The sequence below is a fragment of the Ovis canadensis genome, chromosome 2 (genome assembly GCF_042477335.2).
Source record: "Ovis canadensis isolate MfBH-ARS-UI-01 breed Bighorn chromosome 2, ARS-UI_OviCan_v2, whole genome shotgun sequence".
In the NCBI taxonomy this organism is placed as follows: Eukaryota; Metazoa; Chordata; class Mammalia; order Artiodactyla; family Bovidae; genus Ovis; species Ovis canadensis.
The window spans coordinates 51,338,613-51,358,973 of record NC_091246.1 but is presented as its reverse complement, the minus strand read 5'-3'; the positions used below and the strand labels follow the sequence as shown (position 1 = coordinate 51,358,973).

Sequence of the window (20,361 nt, the reverse complement as noted above, 5' to 3'; positions counted from 1 at the left end):
AAGGACTTAAAAAAAACAAAACAACAAAACTTTATTCCAAACAGAAATACCAAAAGAAGCACATTAACTCTGAAACATTTAACAGATTTCATTTAAACTAATATAGTCACAAAACTCAAAATATCAAACAAAACCAGCTTTGTGTGCTTAACCACTTTTAATAATGAAACTTTAAAAAAGGAAACATAGAGACTCCCCCCACAATTTGGGAGCCATTTAGGCAAGCATATATTCAGTATTAGGCAAAAAGGCAGCATTAAAAACTAAAAATCCTCAAATTTAAGGAGAATGCCTATTCAAGTCTTTGATACTCATTTGTAAGCACATGAGAAAACAGATTATTTTCAAAGCATCAAGTCTGAGTGCTTACCGTTTCTTTAAGTGATCGCCACTGCGCCTCCACTCTGACTGCACACCCTCACACAACAGTGCTTCATCGACACACTGTGTAGTCTCGGTCAGTACGACTGGCTTACCGCGAAGGCCTCCAGGACCACCGTCGTCGTCGTCTTAAGGTCTGTATTGCCTTATGACTGAGTATCTCCATGTTACCAAGCTAGGGAATTTCAGGTCTCCAAAGCTGATTATATACACACAGTTCTGTTTCATTGCACAGTTCACAATATATAGCAGGTGATTATATGTAATATTGACTATTGAGACAAAAAAGCACCGACTATCTCCAACCACAAAAGAAATGAAGACACACTTGCCACCATACAGAGGCTGTGTTTACTCTGTAGTGCAGTCCTAAGGGCTCATACCACTCTACAGGTGTTTGTATAGAATCTATACTGTATTTTTGGTAGCATCAGAATGAAGTATAGGAGGCAAGACCTGAACTGCTGTGCTGTGCTCTGAGCTGTCTGCACCACATATGTAACAGAAAGGCCACTTTTAAAGCTTTTCAGATAAAAGTCATTCAATCATTACTTGCCTTTTCAAAATTATTACCATTCTAATTCACACTGAAGGTAAAAAGAAGTTAGAATCTCTTACTTACTAATAACACATTTTGACTTCTTTTAAATTTCAGACAAAGCTGTTGGCTACCACAAGTTCTGTTGAGTTTTCTGTCAAATTTAAGAAACTACAGGACAACACAAAACCATCCCTGGTAATGTATTTGCAGTTTGGTCTTCAAAAGCTGTAAAAAGTGACAAAGAAATCAATAAAGTGAGTTAAATCCATTAAAAAATATTTATTGTTTTTAAATGCCACGTTTGAGATAGCAGAAACCAAAGCAGCCTTCCAGTTCTCACTTCACTTCTATTTCACAAAAGTGCTTTAGAATTTAGATTTCTATCACCTACATGGAGTGTATAGGCAAAAGGAAGCCCTGTAGAACTGAACGCCAGTAGAGTCCACCCACAGGGCCAGGGCGGGACCCCAGGCTGACTCACCCACCACATGCTGAGCACCCAGATATGCCCGAGAGCGCAGGACACACAAGAGAACGAGAGGTTCAGGCACCATGGTGCCTTTGCCGCCCATCCCTGAAATTCAATCTGTTTTAAATCCTGACTCTGTTCCATAGGCCAAAAGATGCTGCTCTCATTTATTTGGTGTTAAATACTTATTTTCTCAAATCCTTATACCTGTACCTCAGTTTGTAGAATAAACTGCCATTTCCAGCACAACATTCCCAAAGAGCCTCTGTAAAGCTGGTGAGCTTCACTACCAGCTGGCAAACACTTGAAGACGCCCCCAATCCTTCACAGCTAGAAGGATGGCGGTCCTGACCAGCCATCCTGCACTGGGAGGTAAACACCTTTTTGGACTGCCTGTCCAGGAACTGAGTAAACTATCATTTGAGGCCCTGATTTTATTTTGGTCAGCATGTGCACATATTCACATGCAATTATCTAGAATGATGAAAGACTGCTAATAAAAACTAGGTGCTCTGCCCATGTCAAATGCTAGAAAGCAATCTTAACTACATCATACTTACAGATGTGGAGTTTTTAAAAGCTGATAAACCATTTTTCTAGGATATCTGGTATGTTTTACTAGTTATTCAATACCAACTGAAAGAACCACTTTGCTTTTTTATCTGGAAGAAAATATTTTAAAATCCGATTCCTTTGACAAGCAAAGTTTTGTCTGTTAGGTAAGGGATAAACTATGCTACCCAGCTATCACCAACTTCTAGAATTTAAAATATTTCAAATATCTTTATTTAGGCCTTATCCTCTCAAACTGACTTACTATTTAAATGATAAAATGGTAAAACTGAGTTCCCAAAATGTAAAGATCCTAACAGAAGTTTCTATTTTCAAGAGTAAAATAAAAAAGACAGCTTAACACTGTGGGTGAAAGTTATCCTGAGTTTTTTCCCCTCCTTCTCTGGAACACTTAGAAACTAGGGGAAAAAAAAAAAAATCTGAGGTCTTATTATTTAATAGACTTCCAAAATACAATGGAAGCACTTTTGTTGTTTTTTAAAGGGAGTTTCAAGAGAATAGGATACTTGAAAATGACAAACTAATACTGAAAGGAAAAATTAAAAAAAAACTTCAAAGTTCTTCACTAAGTTGGGAAAAACAATTCAAAGAAGTTGAGCTTAACAGAGCGGATCTGAAATACAATTACAGGTTTCCCCTGCATTCCCATGGAACCTTTTCTAAGTTGAAATGGCATAGAGTGAAGAAGCAATTACTTTTTGTAAAAGAAAAAAAATCATCTTTTGGTTAGTGAAAACAGGTACTAATGTAGGTCTTATCTAAAAGCAAAGTGGCATAAAGGAAACTCTGGAAAAGTGGGGGATACCTGCAATATGAAACTTAATGGGATGAAACAAAATCAACAAAATTTAAGTCTCCAGATCTTTTGGCAATGAAATAAGTGAAATATAAAAATATTTTGGAAAGGTTTAAAGTCACGTTCAGAACTACGGAGAAAACTTTCAACCCTAGAAAGCAAACCTTAGCATGCTTGAGTCTACCATGTCTAGACAAATAACTCAGATAATGACCATCACAAGAGGTGCTTAGTTTCAAAATAAATACAAGCAATTTATCATGAAAAGCCTACACATAATAAACTGTTTTTCTTCTCTGTTCTGCTCCACTGTTCTACCATGTACATGCTTAAGTTCACAAAAACTACCCTTTGCGTCTCCTCCTAAGAGCAGAGAAGCAAGAAATGGAGTAATAGAAGTAAGTTTGAGAATTCATGGGACCCTAAGAGCCTTTTCTCTGGCTGGCCATGGCCACTTATGTTTCAGTACAGAAGACTTCTGGAAAAGAGAATCACACCTTGGCTGTTTGTTTCCTTATCAAAAGCTATCAGAGACAGCTAGTAATAAGGCAACTAGCCTAAAGGTCTCAGATAATGATTTTAAAAATCCCACCCTGCTCAAAAAAATACCTTTAAAATTTCCTAATGAAACCTTTTATTCTGAATTTGTTGGGGTTTAAGGAAAATAGCTTTGCCTAGAACTCACTGTGCCCTGGATTTATGACACCAATTTATAAGGCCAAATTGCATCCATCTTAGGTCTATTCAGTTGACAAATGGCACTGAACCAATTTCTTTCATATAATCTTTAACAAGAACTCATAAGTCGCATTAATTATGCCCCAAGAGATGAGGGACCGATGGTAATTCAGATGTGCACCTCGGAAAAGATTTGTCAGTTTCCTGTCCCGTTCTAGCCAGATTTTTTGGAAAACCTTGGGGAAAGACTGAAATTCCCCACCAATTTGAGACTGCATGCGAGTTTTTACAACATTAACTGGAAAAAACAAGATTCCCAACATGGCACCCAACAGGCCTCCACAGATAAAATCATTGACCAAATGAGCACTGTGAGTCGTTGCTGTAGGCAGATGCTCCTTTATGGGACCTCGAAGGCCAAAAAAAAGGACATTGCTAAATCCGTTACGGAAGAGAACGGGCACCAAGCCTCGATAATACTCTCGAATTCCATGGCATTTCAGTGCCTTGAAAGCCTGGTAAGTGTTTGTAAATTTGTCATGATGCCTGTGATCCTGAAGCAATGTTTGGACTCTTTCCAGTGGAGTGAAAATTGCTTCTGTTGTCCCTGCAAGGATTGCGGCCATGCTGCGGGTTGCAAACTCTGGCGTACTGATATGCTTACGGAGAAGGCAAGATAAATCCTCATACAGACCAAACATAAGTGCCAGTGTGGTTGTCTTCTGCATTAATGGGGGGAGGATTCCGCGATACAAGTTTCGAAATCCGTCCCTCCTCAACTGAAGTATCGCATCCCGGGTTTTGATTCCATACAGCTGTTGCCGAAAGAGGACCTTCTGGATGGGAAATGTGATTGCTATGTTGTTGAATGCTGCACAGCAGCCACACAGGTAATGCTTCATTTCACTAACGCTTGCAATATGAGGTGCTATATCTTGCTTTGAAGATGTTAGGATTGGGGGCCTCTTTTCATGAGCTTCTGAATCCATCATGTTGCTTAAGATCTTTCTCCGCCACAAAGGACTTTTTTAACCTACAAACAACAAAATGATAACAGGTAAACCTTTATATACAGTACTAAACATATGAAAAATTCCCCTAATCCTTCCTCCAATTTTTGGACTATATTACATTTGGCGGGGCGAGGGGAGTGGGGGGGCTGGCGGCCTGAGGCCCTTTCAGCAGTCCAGGGGGTCCTCCCTTTTCCAGCTACATATCTGCGTGAGGCTGGATTTTCTGCATATATTTCAACCAAACCAATTTACCACAACAGATCAAATGCAGAGGTAGACATGAGATGCCACTGATGTTTTAAGCCAGACATTAAAGAGACTTACAAAACTGTAAAACATATTTCTCATTAATTTTTTGGGAGGGAAAATGATTGTTTTTCACGAAAATGTGTTGCTTATGTTAACATGTATATGGGTTTATTACTATTATTCTAAAATGGATTAACAAATATTTTAAAATTTTGTTTTTATTTCTAAGACCATGAATATTAATCCATACAAATAAAGGCTCTTTGCGGGGGCGGGGGGGGGGAGTGGTCCACAAAAATTTTTTACGTTTGTAAAATGACCAAAAAATCTGAGAACCACTGGACTAGATCATATACAATGCCTGAACTACATAATGGCACATGCTATTATCCTGAAACAGATTCAAAGGGCTCTTGTAAGTAATAAAATAACAAGACACACATTCAATCATTCTGTTTGCTAACACTTACTTAGTATCTACTGATCTACTGTAAACTGGGTCCTCTGCTAAGTGCTAGAGATTCAAAGACAAGGAACTTGCAATCTAACAGAGGACTGCCAAGGTAGACAATCACTTCAGTGTAATACCTTCTATGATAATATCTACCGTGGGAACACAGGTAAGGCACAGCAAGTATATACTTTGTGAAAGACAGCCTGCAGGTATATACTGTATACTATTTTCACATGTAATTCTCAAAAATAACTCCACAAACATTACATTCCCAGTTTTACAAATGAAAAACCAATATCCCCTTCATCCAAGATACAGTTAGTAACTGGTGGAGCTGGCATCTTGAAATGAAGTCTGCCTCCAGAGTGCATGTTCCTGTTGTCACACCACAGATGGCAGTGACTTTGGTGGGCTGTCCTGGGACAGACTGGCTGTACCAGACCATGCTGAAAAAGATCTGAAGCCTAAATACATAGGCATAGCCCACTGAATAGAATGAAGGCACGGTCCTACCCTTGGAATACATACGCTTTCCAAAAAAAGACAGATTACTCCTTGCCAGTCATCTACAACGTAATTAAAAACAAGCAAAGGACTTGAACAGACATTTCTCCAAAGGTATACAAAATGACCAACAGACATACAAAAAGATGCTCAACATCACTTATTGTCAGAGAAATGCAAATGAAGACCTCATACTCATTAGGACAGCTGCTTTTAAAAAAGAAAAGAAAAGAACAAATGTTTAGTGGGGATATAAAATGGTGCAACCACTATGGAAAACAGTATGGCAGTTCTTCAAAAAATTAAAAACAGAACCACCATATGATACCATCACCAATCCTACTTCTGGGAACACACCCAAAAGAGCTCCTCACAGGGTTCCCAAGAGATTTCTGCACATTGAAGTTCACAGAACTATTCACAGAGCCAAGAGGTGAAAGCAACCCCAGTGTCTGGATGCATAAACAAAATGTGGTATACACACACAACAGAATATTATATAGCCTTAAAAAGGAAGGGAATCCTGTTACACACTACAACATGAATCAACTGTGAGGGTAAGGGGAAATAAACCAGTTATAAAAGGACAAATAACCACACGATTCCACTTATATGAGCATCTAAAGTAGTCAAATTCATAGAGATGAAAAGCGGAATGAATGGTGGTTACCAGAGGCTGGGGGAGGTGGGAACAGAGTTATATTGTTCACTAATGTGTACAGTTTCAGTTCTGCAAGATGAAAAACTTCTGGAGATCTGTTTTATAACAATGTAAATATACTTAATGTTACTGAATTTATACTTAAAATTGGTTAAGATGGTAAATCTTAGGATACATTTTTTTTCTTTTTTTTAAACCACATACCTAGAAAAGAATACATATAAGGGGTTCAATTATAAGTAATTACAAGAATAAAATAGGCCACATAAACCATCTAGGTCTTAGACATATGACCAAAATAAAACCACCCCCCTTCCCAAACAAATGTATTGTTCTTCCCTCCCCACACCACACACATGCTGCTGTAAACTGCTAACCATTCAGGACAGAAGATGTTAAAGAGAAATGTCATCACGTGAAGGTGGAGCAGTGTGCACAGTGAGGTGCAGAATCTGAAAGCATATGTTCAGCTCCCATGTGCAACAGCCACAGACACGGGACAGAAAATACAGCACACACCTACACGACTCTAACGTTCCTTCTAGAAATATAGCCTAGGGAAACAGTTATTAACAGAAGAGGTATACAAAGACTCAACTACAGGACAATTACAACAGTGCTCTTAACAGGAATACAGAGTCAAAATCAAAATGTGGAACAGAAAGGCACGCACTGCATAGATGAAGACGCAGCCAACTGACAGGATGCCACACAGGTACTAAAAATACAGGAGTGTTTACATTTAAGGCTCAGTTTATTCATTTGAATTTTTAATGGTGTTAATGAAGTGTTGGATAGCAGTGAGTCCTTCTTTTGATCAATAAAGTATCACAGAAAAAATAAAAAATAAGGGAGAATACTTTTATTGACATGGCACAATCACATTTTAATTAATATATTTAGATAAGAAATAGAAAAGCCAAAATTAGTTTTATATTTTCTGATTTCATAGTAATGCTATATTTTCCTTTTCTGTCTTTTTCAAGTTGAATTAGTTGGCAACAGTGATAAATCTAAAGGTCTAGTCAGGAGGACAAAAGGCCAACAGTGGCAGAGGGACATGACAAAGCTCCCAAGTGACCAAAGGCAAACTGCTGTGCCTCCTTGAGGCTGCCTCCACACGTGTGCCCAGCCATGGCTGCCCACCCTCACTCTGGGCAGAAGTCAGCTGCAGAGCACAGCAACCAGATCCCAGGAGTTTGCTGGGGACACAGCGAGTTCTGAACTTGTTCTTCAGTTTGCTTCATTCAGACTCGCATGACATCATCATCAAGATGGTATTTTCATTTACTTCTGTTAGGAATTTCTTCTTCTTTGCCTGCTTTTACACTGGTCTCCTCAGTCTATTAAGAGATTTTATTTTAATTCAACCAATTTGTTCAACTCCTGTAATGTTCAGAGGTTAGGGATAAAAACGACCTTGGCCTCAGGGGAGACCCGCCATGCAAATGACCGGATCGCAGTGTGGTAAATGCCGCCACAGGAACGTGTGCAAGGCACAAGGCCACAGAAGAAGGGGCCGTTAATCAGCCATCTGGAGGGAAAGACAGGGGGCTGTGACTTCTGGGCAGGGCTCTGGAGGGTGAATAGGACTCTGGTTGTACGTAAGGGTGAAGCACATTTTGGCCAAAGGCAGGCTAAGATGGAGGCCCCGTATCAAAGGAGCAGCTGCATCACACTCCTTATGAGTGTGCCTGGCTGGAGCTTACTGTGGAGGGAGATGGATGAGTGGCAGTCAGGGACACAAAAGCTGCGTTACCAGAGACCCTCATGATGATCCCAAGACCCTCTGATGCTACTGTTTTTTTTTTAACCTTTCTCATGTGAAGCCAACAGAAACAAACTCTTTTCCTTAGGCATGTTATACCAAGATCTGTGTGCCCTTCTCCCAGAAGACAGACTATATGAAGAAGAAAATGTGACATCTATATACTCGAGCCCAATGGCTGTTTGCAGTTGGAGCTGGCTTGCTATCACATTTCTATTAGAAAAGATAAACATGCCCTCAGTTGAGAAAAATTATGCCTGAAAACCACTGCAGGCTCAGTGGACTGGAGCCTGCCAGGCTCCTCTGTCTATGGAATTCTCCAGGCAAGAATACTGGCACGGGCTGCCATTTCCTTCTCCAAGGAAAGCCTGCCCCAAAGAAGGTAATAAAAGGAGTCAGGAGCTCTTCTCCCTGCTGTCACCTGGTCACACCTGTAAAACGAGACAGCGCCAAGGGCCCTAACTTTTCACTGTTCGCCCCCATCACCAGAGCAGCCACACTACCCCTGGACACCAAAACACTGTGTTCACCTGAACAAATGTCACCTCTGGCAGAGGCTGCAGGACTGGGACTTATCTCTAAATGTTGCTTTGACTATCACGATGGGGAATAAAGGGACGGTAAAAACTGTGGTTGCAGAGGGGGTTGGGAGAGGGATGGAGCAGCAGTTTAGGATTAGCAGATGCAAGCTAGAATGGATAAACAAGGTCATACCATATAGCATAGGAAATTATGCTCAATATCCTGTGATAAGCCACAATGGTAAAAAATATGAAAGAGAATGTATATATACATATATAGATAATGGAAGTACTTTGCTGTAAAGTAGAAAATAACACTGTAAATCAAGCGTACTTCAATAAAATAAACTAAAAAATACACATTTTAAAAAGATATTTAAGAGAAAAATATAAGTGTAATTAATGAAATACACCTATGTCCTCTCCTCGAGGCTCACTGCCCTAGCCCAGGTCCTCTTCAACTCCTGCCTCACCACTGACAAACCCTCCTTACTAGTCAGCCTGACTCTAATCACACACTCCATCCCATTCCCACCAACCTCTCCATCATTTAAAAATCTGCTAACAGCAGCAGATACCCCAGTGTTTTGAATGGTCATATAGTAGTTTATCAAATGGATATATGTAATTTATTCTATCTCCTATTTATGGTCACTGTTTCTGATTTTTTCCTTTTAAACAATGCTGCAATGGGCAACTTTGTAACTACACCTGGTGAACTCTCGCAAGTTTATCTGTAGGATAAAATCTTTAGAATGGACTGCTGGCTCAAACTGCAATACATTTTAATTTGAAAGCTATGCCAAATTGCCCCCAGAAACCTTACCGTGATTTATATTTCCATTAAGTGTATGCGAGTTCCCAGTTTCCCTACCATTTCCAACACCACGTATTAAACAGTAATTTCCGCCCATCTGATTGGTGAGAAAAAACTTGTCACTGAAATTTTTTTTATCAAAATTGAGCATTTTTCATATTTATTGACCATTTGAATTTCTTTTACTGTAAAATTTCACATTAACCATTTTTCGGAAGGCATTTTGTTTTGTTAATTTGTATGATTTCTTCGTATCTGAAGAAAATCAATCCTAGTTACATTAACCAAGTTGTGGCAAATACTTTCTCCACTTTGTATCATTTTTGTGATACTGAAGTTCCTAATATGGATATGACATCTACTGATTCTGGTTTCTAGGTTTTGTGTGCCCCACAGAAGGCCTTCACTATTCTTGAAGTATAAACATGGATTATAAGTAATCCACACTTCCTTCTACAACTTCTGTGGTTTTCATTTACCACTTTCATTTAAGTTTCCAGGTAAAGTTGAGTGTATTTTTGTCATATTCCTCCCCAAAATCTTGGTATTTCATAGAAGTGACTTTATAAATTTAAATAACTGTCACTTTCTCTTAAATTGAACCTTGAAAAAAAAAAAACAACTGTACAAGGATGTGCTTTCTTCCTATTTACTTTCAGAAACCTTAGCAGCATTTAAAATTTTGTTCACAGATCTTGAAATTTCTCATGACCAGGTATTTTACCTTTTTAGTCCCTATTATGAAAGAGTTATTTTCTTCCAATTAATTTTCTGCTCTTTGTCTGCGTATGAAATAGTTACCAGTTTCTGTGTATTAAGGTTAAAGGCGGCCAACAGCCTCTATTTCTCAGTTTTTTGTGGTGGATCTGCTCGTTTCCACTACCTAAAATATCAAATAACTTTGCCTTCTCCTTTACAGTATGCATCTTTCTTATCAGATTGGCATGTACCTGCTGAACAAAACTGAACTATGGTAATAGTAAACGTCCTTACACTCTGACATTTGTGAGAACTCCAGTATGTGAAGCATGACGCTGGCTTTTGGTTTGAGGAACATGAAGTTCTTATCATCTGACTGTGTATAACCCAAGTCCTAGCAGTTTCAAGTTTATGTGGGGAAACAAGTCATCATGATACAAAAATATTCACTGATCAACTAGACCATATAAAATTTGTTCCCACTCAAGTAATCTGTTTACCATCTCTCCCTGCCCATCTTTAGGACTGGGCTGCAAACATGAACTGCAGAATATTACACAATTTCATCTGACAAATTACACTGTAACCCCCAACACTTCACTCTGCATTCATTCTAAGAATTAGTATATCTACAATGATAATTTAAGCCCCTGCCCTCTGCCATGTACTAGGAAATTTGTTTCCCATTAAAAATGGATTCCATTTTTCTAGCACTCAGTTCAGTCACTCAGTCATGTTACTCCTTGCAAGCCCATGGACTATAGCATGCCAGGCTTCCTTGTCCATCACCAACTCCCAGAGCCTACTCAAACTCATGTTCATCATGTCAGTGAAGCCGTCCAACCATCTCATCCTCTGCTCTCCCCTTCTCCTCCTGCCTTCAGTCTTTCCCAGCATCAGGGTCTTTTCTGATCAGTCGGTTCTTCGCATCAGGTAGCCAAAGGATTGGAGTTTCAGCTTCAGCATCAGTCCTTCCAATGAATATTCAGGACTGATTTCCTTTAGGATGGACTGGATGGATCTTCCTGCAGTCCAAAGGACTCTCAAGAGTCTTCTCCAACATCACAGTTCAAAAGCATCAATTCTTCGGCGCTCAGCTTTCTTATAGTCCAACTCTCACATCCATACATGACCAAAGGAAAACCATAGCTTTGACTAGATGGACCTCTGTTGGTAATGTCTCTGCTTTTGAATATGCTGTCTAGGTTGGTCATAGCTTTTCTTCCGAAGAGCAAGCATCTTTTAATTTCATGGCTGCAATCACCACCTGCAGTGATTTTGGAGCCCAAAAAAATAAAGTCTGACACTGTTTCCACTCTTTCCCCATCTATTTGCCATGAAGTGATGGGACTGGATGCCATCATCTTAGTTTTCTGAATGTTTTAAGCCAACTTTTTTACTCTCCTCTTTCATCAAGAGGCTCTTTAGTTCTTCTTTGCTTTCTGCCATAAGGATGGTGTCATCTGCATATCTGAGGTTACTGATATTTCTCCTAGCAATCTTGATTCCAGCCTGTGCTTCATCCAGCCCAGCATTTCGCATGGTGTACTACGCATATGTTAAATAAGGAGGGTGACAATATACAGCCTTCACGTACTCCTTTCCTGACTTGGAACCAGTCTGTCGTTCCATATCCAGTTCTGTTGCTTCTTGACCTATATACAGATTTCTCAAGAGGCAGGTCAGGTGGTCTGGTATTCACATTTCTGGAAGAATTTTCCAGTTTGTAGTGATCCACACAGTCAAAGGCTTTGACGTAGTCAATAAAGCAAAAGGAGACATTTTTCTGGAACTCTCTTCTGTTTTGATGATCCAGCAGATGTTGGTGATTTGATCTCTGGTTCCTCTGCCTTTTCTAAATCCAGCTTGAACATCTGGAAGTTCACGGTTCACATACTGTTGAAGCCTGGCTTGGAGAATTTTAAGCATTACTCTGCTAGTGTGTGAGACGAGAGGACTTGTGCGGTAGTAGGAACATTCTTTGGCATTGCCTTTCTTTGGGACTGGAATGACAATTGACCTTTCCCAGTCCTGTGGCCACTGTTGCGTCTTCCAGATTTGCTGGCATGTTGAGTGCAGCACTTTCACAGCATCAGCTTTTAGGATCTGAAATAACTCAACTGGAATTCCATCAGCTCCACTAGTTTTGTTTGTAGTGATGCTTCCTAAGGCCCACTTGCTTCATATTCCAGGATGTTTGGCTCTACCATCATGGTTACCTGAATCATGAAGATCTTTTTTGCATAGTCATTCTGTGTATTCTGGCCACCCCTTCTTAATCTTCTGCTTGTTAGGTCCATACCATTTCTATCCTTTATTGTATTCATCTTTGCATGAAATGTTCCCTTGGTATCTAATTTTCTTGAAGAGATCTCTGGTCTTTCCCATTCTATTGTTTTTATTTCTTTGCACTGATCGCTGAAGAATGCTTTCTTATCTCTCCTTGCTATTCTTTGGAACTCTGCATTCAAAAGGGTATATCTTTCCTTTTCTCCTTTGCCTTTCACTTCTCTCCTTTTCTCAGCTATTTGTAAGGCGTCCTCAGACAACCATCTTGCCTTTCTGCATTTCTTTTTCTTGGGGACAGTCTTGATCACTGCCTCCTGTACAATGTCATGAACCTCCATTCATAGCTCTTCAGGCACTCTATCAGGTCTACTCACTCCCTTGAAGGTATCTGTCACTTCCACTGTATAATCGTAAGGGCTCTGATTCAGGTCACACCTGAATAGTCTAGTGGTTTTCCCTACTTTCTTCAAGTCTGAATTTGGCAATAAGGAGTTCATGATCTGAGCCACAGTCAGCCCCTGGTCTTGTTTTTGCTGACTGTATAGAGCTTCTCCATCTTTGGCTGCAAAGAATATAATCAATTTGATTTCGATATTGACTATCTAGTGATGTCAATGTTTAGAGTCTTCTCTTGTGTTGTTGGAAGAGGGCAGTTACTATGACCAGTGTGTTCTCTTGGCAAAACTGTTTGCCTTTGACCTGCTTCGTTTTGTACTCAAAGGGCAAATTTGCCTGTTACTCCAGGTAGCTCTTGACTTTCTACTTTAGCATTCCAGTCCCCTATAAAAAAAAGGACATCTTTTTTGGGTGTTAGTTCTAGAAGGTCTTGTAGATCTTCATAGAACCTTTCAACTTCACCCTCTTCAGCATTACTGGTTGGGGCACAGACTTGGATTACTGTGATACTGAATGGTTTACCTTGGAAATGGACAAAAATCATTCTGTCGTTTTTGAGATTGCATCCAAGTACTGCATTTTGGACTCTTGGTGACTATGATAGCTACTCCATTTCTTCTAAGGGATTCTTTTCCACAGTACTAGATATAATGGTCATCTGAGTTAAGTTCACCCATTCCAGTCCATTAGTTCACTGATTTCTAAAATGTCGATGTTCACTCTTGCCATCTCCTGTTTGACCACTTCCAATTTGCCTTGATTCATGGACCTAACATTCCAGGTTCCTATGCAATATTTCTCTTTACAGCATCAGACTTTACTTCTATTACCCATCACATCCACAACTGGGTGTTGTTTTTGTTTTGGCCACTAATAATCATCTAATAAGGGCCTCTTAGTTTTTTCAAACATGAGAAGGGAATACACATTTATTCCTGTTTTATGATCACCTCCACTTTTTTCCACCACCACTACGCTAGGAATCTATCTTGAACTCTGGTCAGTTGCTTTCAGGAAGCTACTGAGAGGATCCTATGGACCCTAGAGACAGAGCCAGTGTAACATTTAACAGGTACAGATAACTGCCTGGGTTCCTGCGTTCAAATCCTGGTTGAACTATGTACATACTGTATGACTTTCAGCAAGTTACTTCATGTCCCTATGGCTTAGTTTCCTTGTTTATAAAATAAGAATGCTATCTACCTCACAGGCCAGCCAATTAATTGAATAAATACATAGGAAGCACCCAGGGAAGTAATCTATAGCACAACAGATGGCTCAACAAGGATAAAGTGCTATTGTTCTTTTCTGATGTCTTTGTTTCATATATACTTTAGTGCACTGCTTGACAATTATCACCCTTGCAATCCTGCTTGGCCATAGTGAAATATTCCTTTAATGTACCACTACAGTTTGCCAATATGTTAAAATTTCACATCATTATCCATAACATACTGAGTTTCCGATTTCAGTACTACCTTCGTGTAAAGTTCAGATGTCAGCGTTCCATTCCCTTTGTGAAAGAATTCTGTCATTTTTCCTTCTTTAAGCTGGTGCACAGTTTAAATCTTATCATAATTATCTTTTTCTTGAAAGTTGAAAGAATTCACCTGAAACACCATCTGGGCCCGGTGTTTTGGGGGCGAGCAGCTTTACAAAGACCTTCTCAATTTCTTCCATTGTTACTGCTCTGTTAGGTTCTTTCCAGAGTCAACTGTGATAACTGGATTTCCCTAGACAGAACAAAAAAAGTCTGATTTATTTAGTTTTATAAAGCACTTATTATTTAAAAGAACACTCTTAATCTTGTGTGTCTACATTCCTTTTTTTCTTGAGCAGGGTAGCCAGTTTACCTAATTCACATTGCTCTCATCACAGCACAGAACCAGTTGTTAAATTTACCAATTTTACTATGTTTCAGTTTTCAAAAATGTTGTTTTTCTTCTTTATCATCTTATTTCTCCTGCTCTGGGTTTATGTTCTTCTAATTTCTTAAAGGGAATTTTCTTATTTTTATGTAGTCTTTGTTTCATAATTTTAGTGTTCAAGGCTATGTATTTTGCTTTAAGCAAAACCTTTACTATTAGTTTTTAAGCCATTCCATGGAGAGTTTTGATCTAATTGGTGGTTACCTTACCATCTGTATTATCTCCTGTTCTTCACCACAGTGGCTTTGATTTGGGATGATATGCACCCTTTCCAGAGTCCAGGCCTGTTTAGGGTTTGTGCATCACAGCATATCTTTAATTTATGCTCAGGAGAAGAATCTTTCTTGTGTAGGAAAGATCCTACATGGATGAACCCTGATATCTGACAACTACCCTCCAGTCTGAACAGGTTCAACGACAAAAACACCCTGAGGCTGACCTTCATCAGTGGGAGAACAAAGCAGCAGCAAGCAGCCAAGTTCACCAAGTCCACTGCTAAGTCTTTTGACCACAGTGGGACACTGGTCATGGATGTACACAAGCCTGAAGTATCCAGGCTCCAAAACAGTCTCGCCACAGAAAGAAAATAAAACACAGACTTTTCAAAGTGGCCATCTTTCTGCCGGATCATACTGAGATACAGAGTGAGGGGGAAAGAAACTGAGGTCTTAAAATGAAGCCAGAAATGTTAAAATGTCCCTGTTTTGTTCTGAACTTTTAGTCCATCCAGGAGAAACAGGATTTTCCAGCACAGATATAAGAAACTGCAGATCTGGTATCTAGCTGGGGCCTCCCTGACCTGCTGATTGCACTATTTCGACTTTTTTTCTGGAAAAGCACTTTTGATAAAAGCTGTATCCACTTCCTCCTTCACACCAAAAGTAATTTATATAGTGCTGGCATTGTGCTGTGGAGTATTTGAAGACTTAATTTTAAACCTGTTAGCCTGTTTCTGACTGTGCTAACTCCCCTTTCAACAGAGGCCTCCCTTGATTTAGGATATGATCTGCATGCACGACAGCTGTCCTTCACACACAACTTTTCCAGGTAGGCATAAATCTGGCTTTGGGAGAACTGGGAAAAAACAACACAGTTTTTTAATTTGTTTAAAACAGATCTTCTGTTACATTTTGCGCTCTTAACGAACTAAAGGCGTCAACAGCATTTTTAGTTAAAGAAAATCTGTCCTATAGACGCTTGAGAAGTTTGCCAGGGCACAGAGTTTGATAATTATTAATCCATCAGTCTTCTATATCCTTTCTTCTTATCGTTTCAGCTGTCAGACATGAGTTCAAACTCTTACTAGTACTACACTTGTCAATCTAAGATTAACCAATATTTTAAAAACAACTTAGCACAGAAATACTTTATATCCATGTAATGCTTTGCTATTCTTCAGTTTCAGGAATAACCAATGTTAAAATCAACAAAAACATCCAGATTCATGTATGTTATTATGCCATTAACACAGTGACAATTTGTAAATGTAAAAAAATTTCATTTTTACATACAAAACACATAACAATCTAAATTATAAAGTCACAACCTACAAGCTATTTAACAATATACATCCTTGATAACACAAACCAAGATACTTGTACACCTGAACAACAAAATTTTGTTCATGTTCACTCTTACTTACTGGAATGGTACTTGCATTACGTTACAAAATTTTGCAAATGAAAGTACTTCAACTAGTTTTGTCATGACTCTTTGGGTCTGTTATTAAACAAACAGAAAACTGTGGCTAACAGAAGCCAGTCATTTCTTAAGGACTACTGTACTGAATTATTTTAAGAAATCTGAAGAACATGTGTACATTTAGGGTTTCAGATTTTTAAAAAATAAGCCTGGCCTTAGGAAAAAGGAATATAATGAAATCTTTCCAGACGTCATAGATTTACAGCTTTTCCCCTCATTTCATCCTACACACCAGGATAGTGTGAACAGGTTCTCAATTTAGCAACAGAAGGAAGGCTAGTGTGCAGGATATTCTTCTGTAGCAAAATTTAAAATTTTGTATGTTTATCTAGAGTGTGAACATGACTAAGTTTCTTTGCTAAACTGATCTGTATATTTAAATTCTTTAACACAGATAATAATTCTTTGCAATTTATTGCAAAACTTATTTGCCATAATTTTACATTTGTTTCCTACCTAAAACACTCAACCTATGTCAACATTAGGAAACAAAGTTAATTAAGCTGACTTTCATTAAACTCCAAGAGTCAATCAAACTTCTGCGGCAGAAGAAAACAGTGTAAAGTCTAAATGCTCACTGTAATTTACAGCCCACGGGATAAGACCGAGATGTGAGCCAGCACAAAGGTCTTTGTGCAAAAACTGGGGAGAAAACAACTGTAATTCTCAAAGGATGTTGACTCCCACAAGTCAGCAGGTCTGAGTCAGCATTCAGAGCAAGATTAATCTGGGTTCTAGTCCTAGTTAGGACACTATCTTGCTACTATAAATACAAAGCAATGTCTGTAATTTAAAAATTCCACTTCTCTAGGCTAACTTTAATCTACCAAAGGAGAGACCAGATAAATCCACTGCCTGTTAAAGGTAACAGCTTGTGATCTTTCCCTGGGATGCACTCGAGGTGACTCCAGATCCAAAGCGCCTAACCTGTGCTCTAGAACCACTAGCGGGCCCAACCAGTACTGACATCTTTTGATTTTATGGAATTCTTCAAAACAAGGGCACTACAGAGTTACTTTAAGGGCTTCTGTTTCACTGCTTGCAGGTGGGGATTAAGACCAGATGTGCACAGCTGTAAGTGGCAAAAAAGAAAAGCGTAAATACTGCTGAGGCATCGACACGCTCCACCTAGGTAAGCTACTAGATAAGCTTAGTAATTGGTACAGAGATGTTCAATTCACAACAATGCCCACCCCCACTTCCCTACCATCACGGTAAAAAACCAGCCTAGTACAACGGAGTTTCTCGCAACGCGAAGCAACATGGTGTCGCAGAACAAGCATTGTTTGGCAGGGTAGCTGAACTTACCGCTCCCCTGGCGTCCATTTCCCCGGTCTGTGGTTAAGTGGGAGGGGAGGGGAGTGGACCGGATCTTCCAGGCCTCTCCAGTCCCTGACATTCAACGGAACCAGAGGTCCTGGAACCCCAGGCCCCGCGATAGCAGGGGCCCTTCAGAGGTCCCAGCGCCGCTCTCCCGGGACTCAGGCAAAGCCCGGCCCCTCCCCGCCCAGCTCTCAGGGCTCGCCGGGAGGCACCTCCCCGCCCGGGGCGCGCCCAGATGAACGCAGAGCCTCCTCTGCCGAAAAGGCTCTTCCCAGCAGCCAGACGGCGCCCTCGGCCCGGAAAAGCCCGGTGGCGGGCGGCAGGGCAGGGAGCGTAGAGCTGGCCCCGGCGACTGCGGACCCCACCCGGGATGGCGCGCGCGGGAACAGCGGGGCGCACCGAGGGGAGGCAGCGCGCGCGCGCGCGGAAGGGGGTGGGCGCCGAGCAACCGAGCCAGAGGGCCGGGCAGACGGCCTCCTCAGAGCCTCCTTCGTGCTTCCACTCACGCACTCCACGCGGAGGTCGGGGGAACCCCGTGATTTCCCTTCGCCTGCCTTCCCACTCACCCATCGCCGCGGGCGCCCGGCTTCCACGCCCGGTAGCGGCCCGCCAGCAGGTTGGTGAGCCTGCGAGCCGGCGCAGGCGCAGACCTTGACCGACCCGGAGCTCTGGGCGGAGCGTGACGCGGTCGACGCCGCCGAGCCCGGTCACGTGAGGGAGACGCGGCCGCACCGCCTCTCGGTAATCCCGCGGAGGGTCAGGTGATGCCGCCTAAATCCTGGCAGCGGTTCGCCGCCGCAGGGCAGGTGTAGGATCACCCATCACACCTGTCGTCAGGCTTTGGGATTCCGCTTGCTGGAATAGCGTACCCTTGGTGTATGGTGGCCTTGCCGTGCCACAAACAGCCAACGCTTTTGCTAGTGCACAGCCTGTGGGAGGACCACTGGGAATCGACAGTTGTGGATGGCAAGCTTGCACGTGGGCCTAGGCCTTCCAAGTCCCCATTTCACTACCCTTTGTATCATTGGTTAGATTTCATCAAATGCTTGGAGTTGCCTTTTGTCAGCTACTGATACTGCAGTTCACAAAACACCTTTAGAATATATAAATGTGTGTGCTCTAAAATAACAGATTATTTAAAAGCCCTGTTTCCTTCAATTTCAGACAACTTGCACGTCTCAGACTCCACTGCACTTGGAGTTAGGAGGCCTAGGTCAAATCATAGCGATCCTGAGCCCCAGACCTCTGAAAAGTAACACCTGCCTTGCATGCATCCCTTGGCCTTTGTAAGAATCACTGGGAATAATGATCTGACTCTTATCAACTGGAAGGCACACAGATGTGAGGGACCGAAGGAATTGGAAAGGTCAGCCTGGGAGCGAGGTCCTCTGGAGGATCATCAAGTATGTGATGGCTTACCAGGTGGCTCATTGCTAAAGAATCTACCTGCCAATGTAGGAGGTGCAAGAGACACTGGTTCCATCCCTGGGTGAGGAAGGTCCCCTGGTGTATCTCTGGGTCAGGAAGATCCCCTGGAGTAGGAAATGAAAACCCACTCCAGTATTCTTGCCTGGAAAATTCCATGGACAGAGGAGCCTGGTGGGCTACAGTCCATAGGGTCCCAAAAAAGAGTAACACACAACTTAAAACTAAACAATAACAACATGCTCTTTACTTGGGGTTCGTCCAATAAGCAACTCCACTGGAGTGAAACAGGGTGGGTGGCTCTCCCTGGGCATCTCCCCTGAGAGCACTTTGTAGATACTGACTGCTTGAGCTGTATTGGACGAACCCCAATAAGCAACTCCACTGGAGTGAAACAGGGTGGGTGGCTCTCCCTGGGCATTTCCCCTGAGAGCACTTTGTAGATACTGACTGCTTGAGCTGGTCTGATTAACTCCTTGTGATGTGGGAGGCCATGCTACCTAATTTCAGCCAGTGCTCTGCTGAAGTACCTACTGTGTGCCACTGTGTTCTCTTGGGGGAGCTTAGAGTGCAGTGAAGGCTGTAAAAGCAAAAACTCGGAAAATTCAGAAGCATGAGGGGCCTTTCCCCTTAAGAGAGAACCAGGGATGGCTTCATAGAGGAGGCAGTCATCTGGGCCTTGGAGGATGAATGAGTGGAATTTGGACTAGTGAGGAAAGTCATAGCAGAAGGTAAAATTATAAAGGTCAGGTGGTGGGGTCTGATACTGCAAACCTTGACAGTCAGATGCAGGCACCTGGCATCTAACCAGTGTGCAGAGATAGATTTCAGGCTCCACAGATAATGACAAAGCCATTCTGTACCTTGGAATCATTAAAATCAGGCAACAGTTGGGGAAAGGCATTCATGCCAGAATTATGTTTGCCCTGTCTTGTGTGAATTCCTATTCAGATGAATTATTTGAAAAATAAATAAATTAGGCAGGCACCCAGAGTATTCATAGTATAAATAATTCATTTCTGATTAGAATGGAGAGGTTAGTCTCCTGTGGTAAAGCCTGAAGAGGAGGCAAAAATGGAAACTAAACACACAGCTCGGTCACAACAGACTCAAAAGAGGGGGGAATCCCCTCAAAAGACGGCAGTGTCGACAGGAACACTCAGGTCTGCAGCTAA

The 20,361-nt window shown here is 41.3% G+C and overlaps 1 protein-coding gene across 5 annotated transcripts; it reads right to left on the bottom strand.

The window, feature by feature from the left end:
* Positions 1 to 6: 6 nt before the first annotated feature.
* SLC25A51 (solute carrier family 25 member 51) lies at positions 7 to 18,641 on the bottom strand. Of its 5 annotated transcripts, none has more exons than XM_069576132.1 (3): positions 18,328 to 18,597; positions 14,420 to 14,542; positions 7 to 4,471 (listed from the first exon to the last, which is right to left on the bottom strand). In XM_069576132.1, the coding sequence occupies exon 3, from the start codon at positions 4,428 to 4,430 to the stop codon at positions 3,537 to 3,539; it is 894 nt and encodes a 297-aa protein (XP_069432233.1). In that variant the 5' UTR covers positions 4,431 to 4,471; positions 14,420 to 14,542; positions 18,328 to 18,597; the 3' UTR covers positions 7 to 3,536. The 5 variants fall into 5 exon arrangements, with proteins under 5 accessions (XP_069432233.1, XP_069432234.1, XP_069432236.1 ...); XM_069576133.1 differs by having other exon boundaries at positions 14,288 to 14,542; positions 18,328 to 18,431; XM_069576135.1 differs by having other exon boundaries at positions 14,288 to 14,542; positions 17,747 to 18,385.
* Positions 18,642 to 20,361: the final 1,720 nt, after the last annotated feature.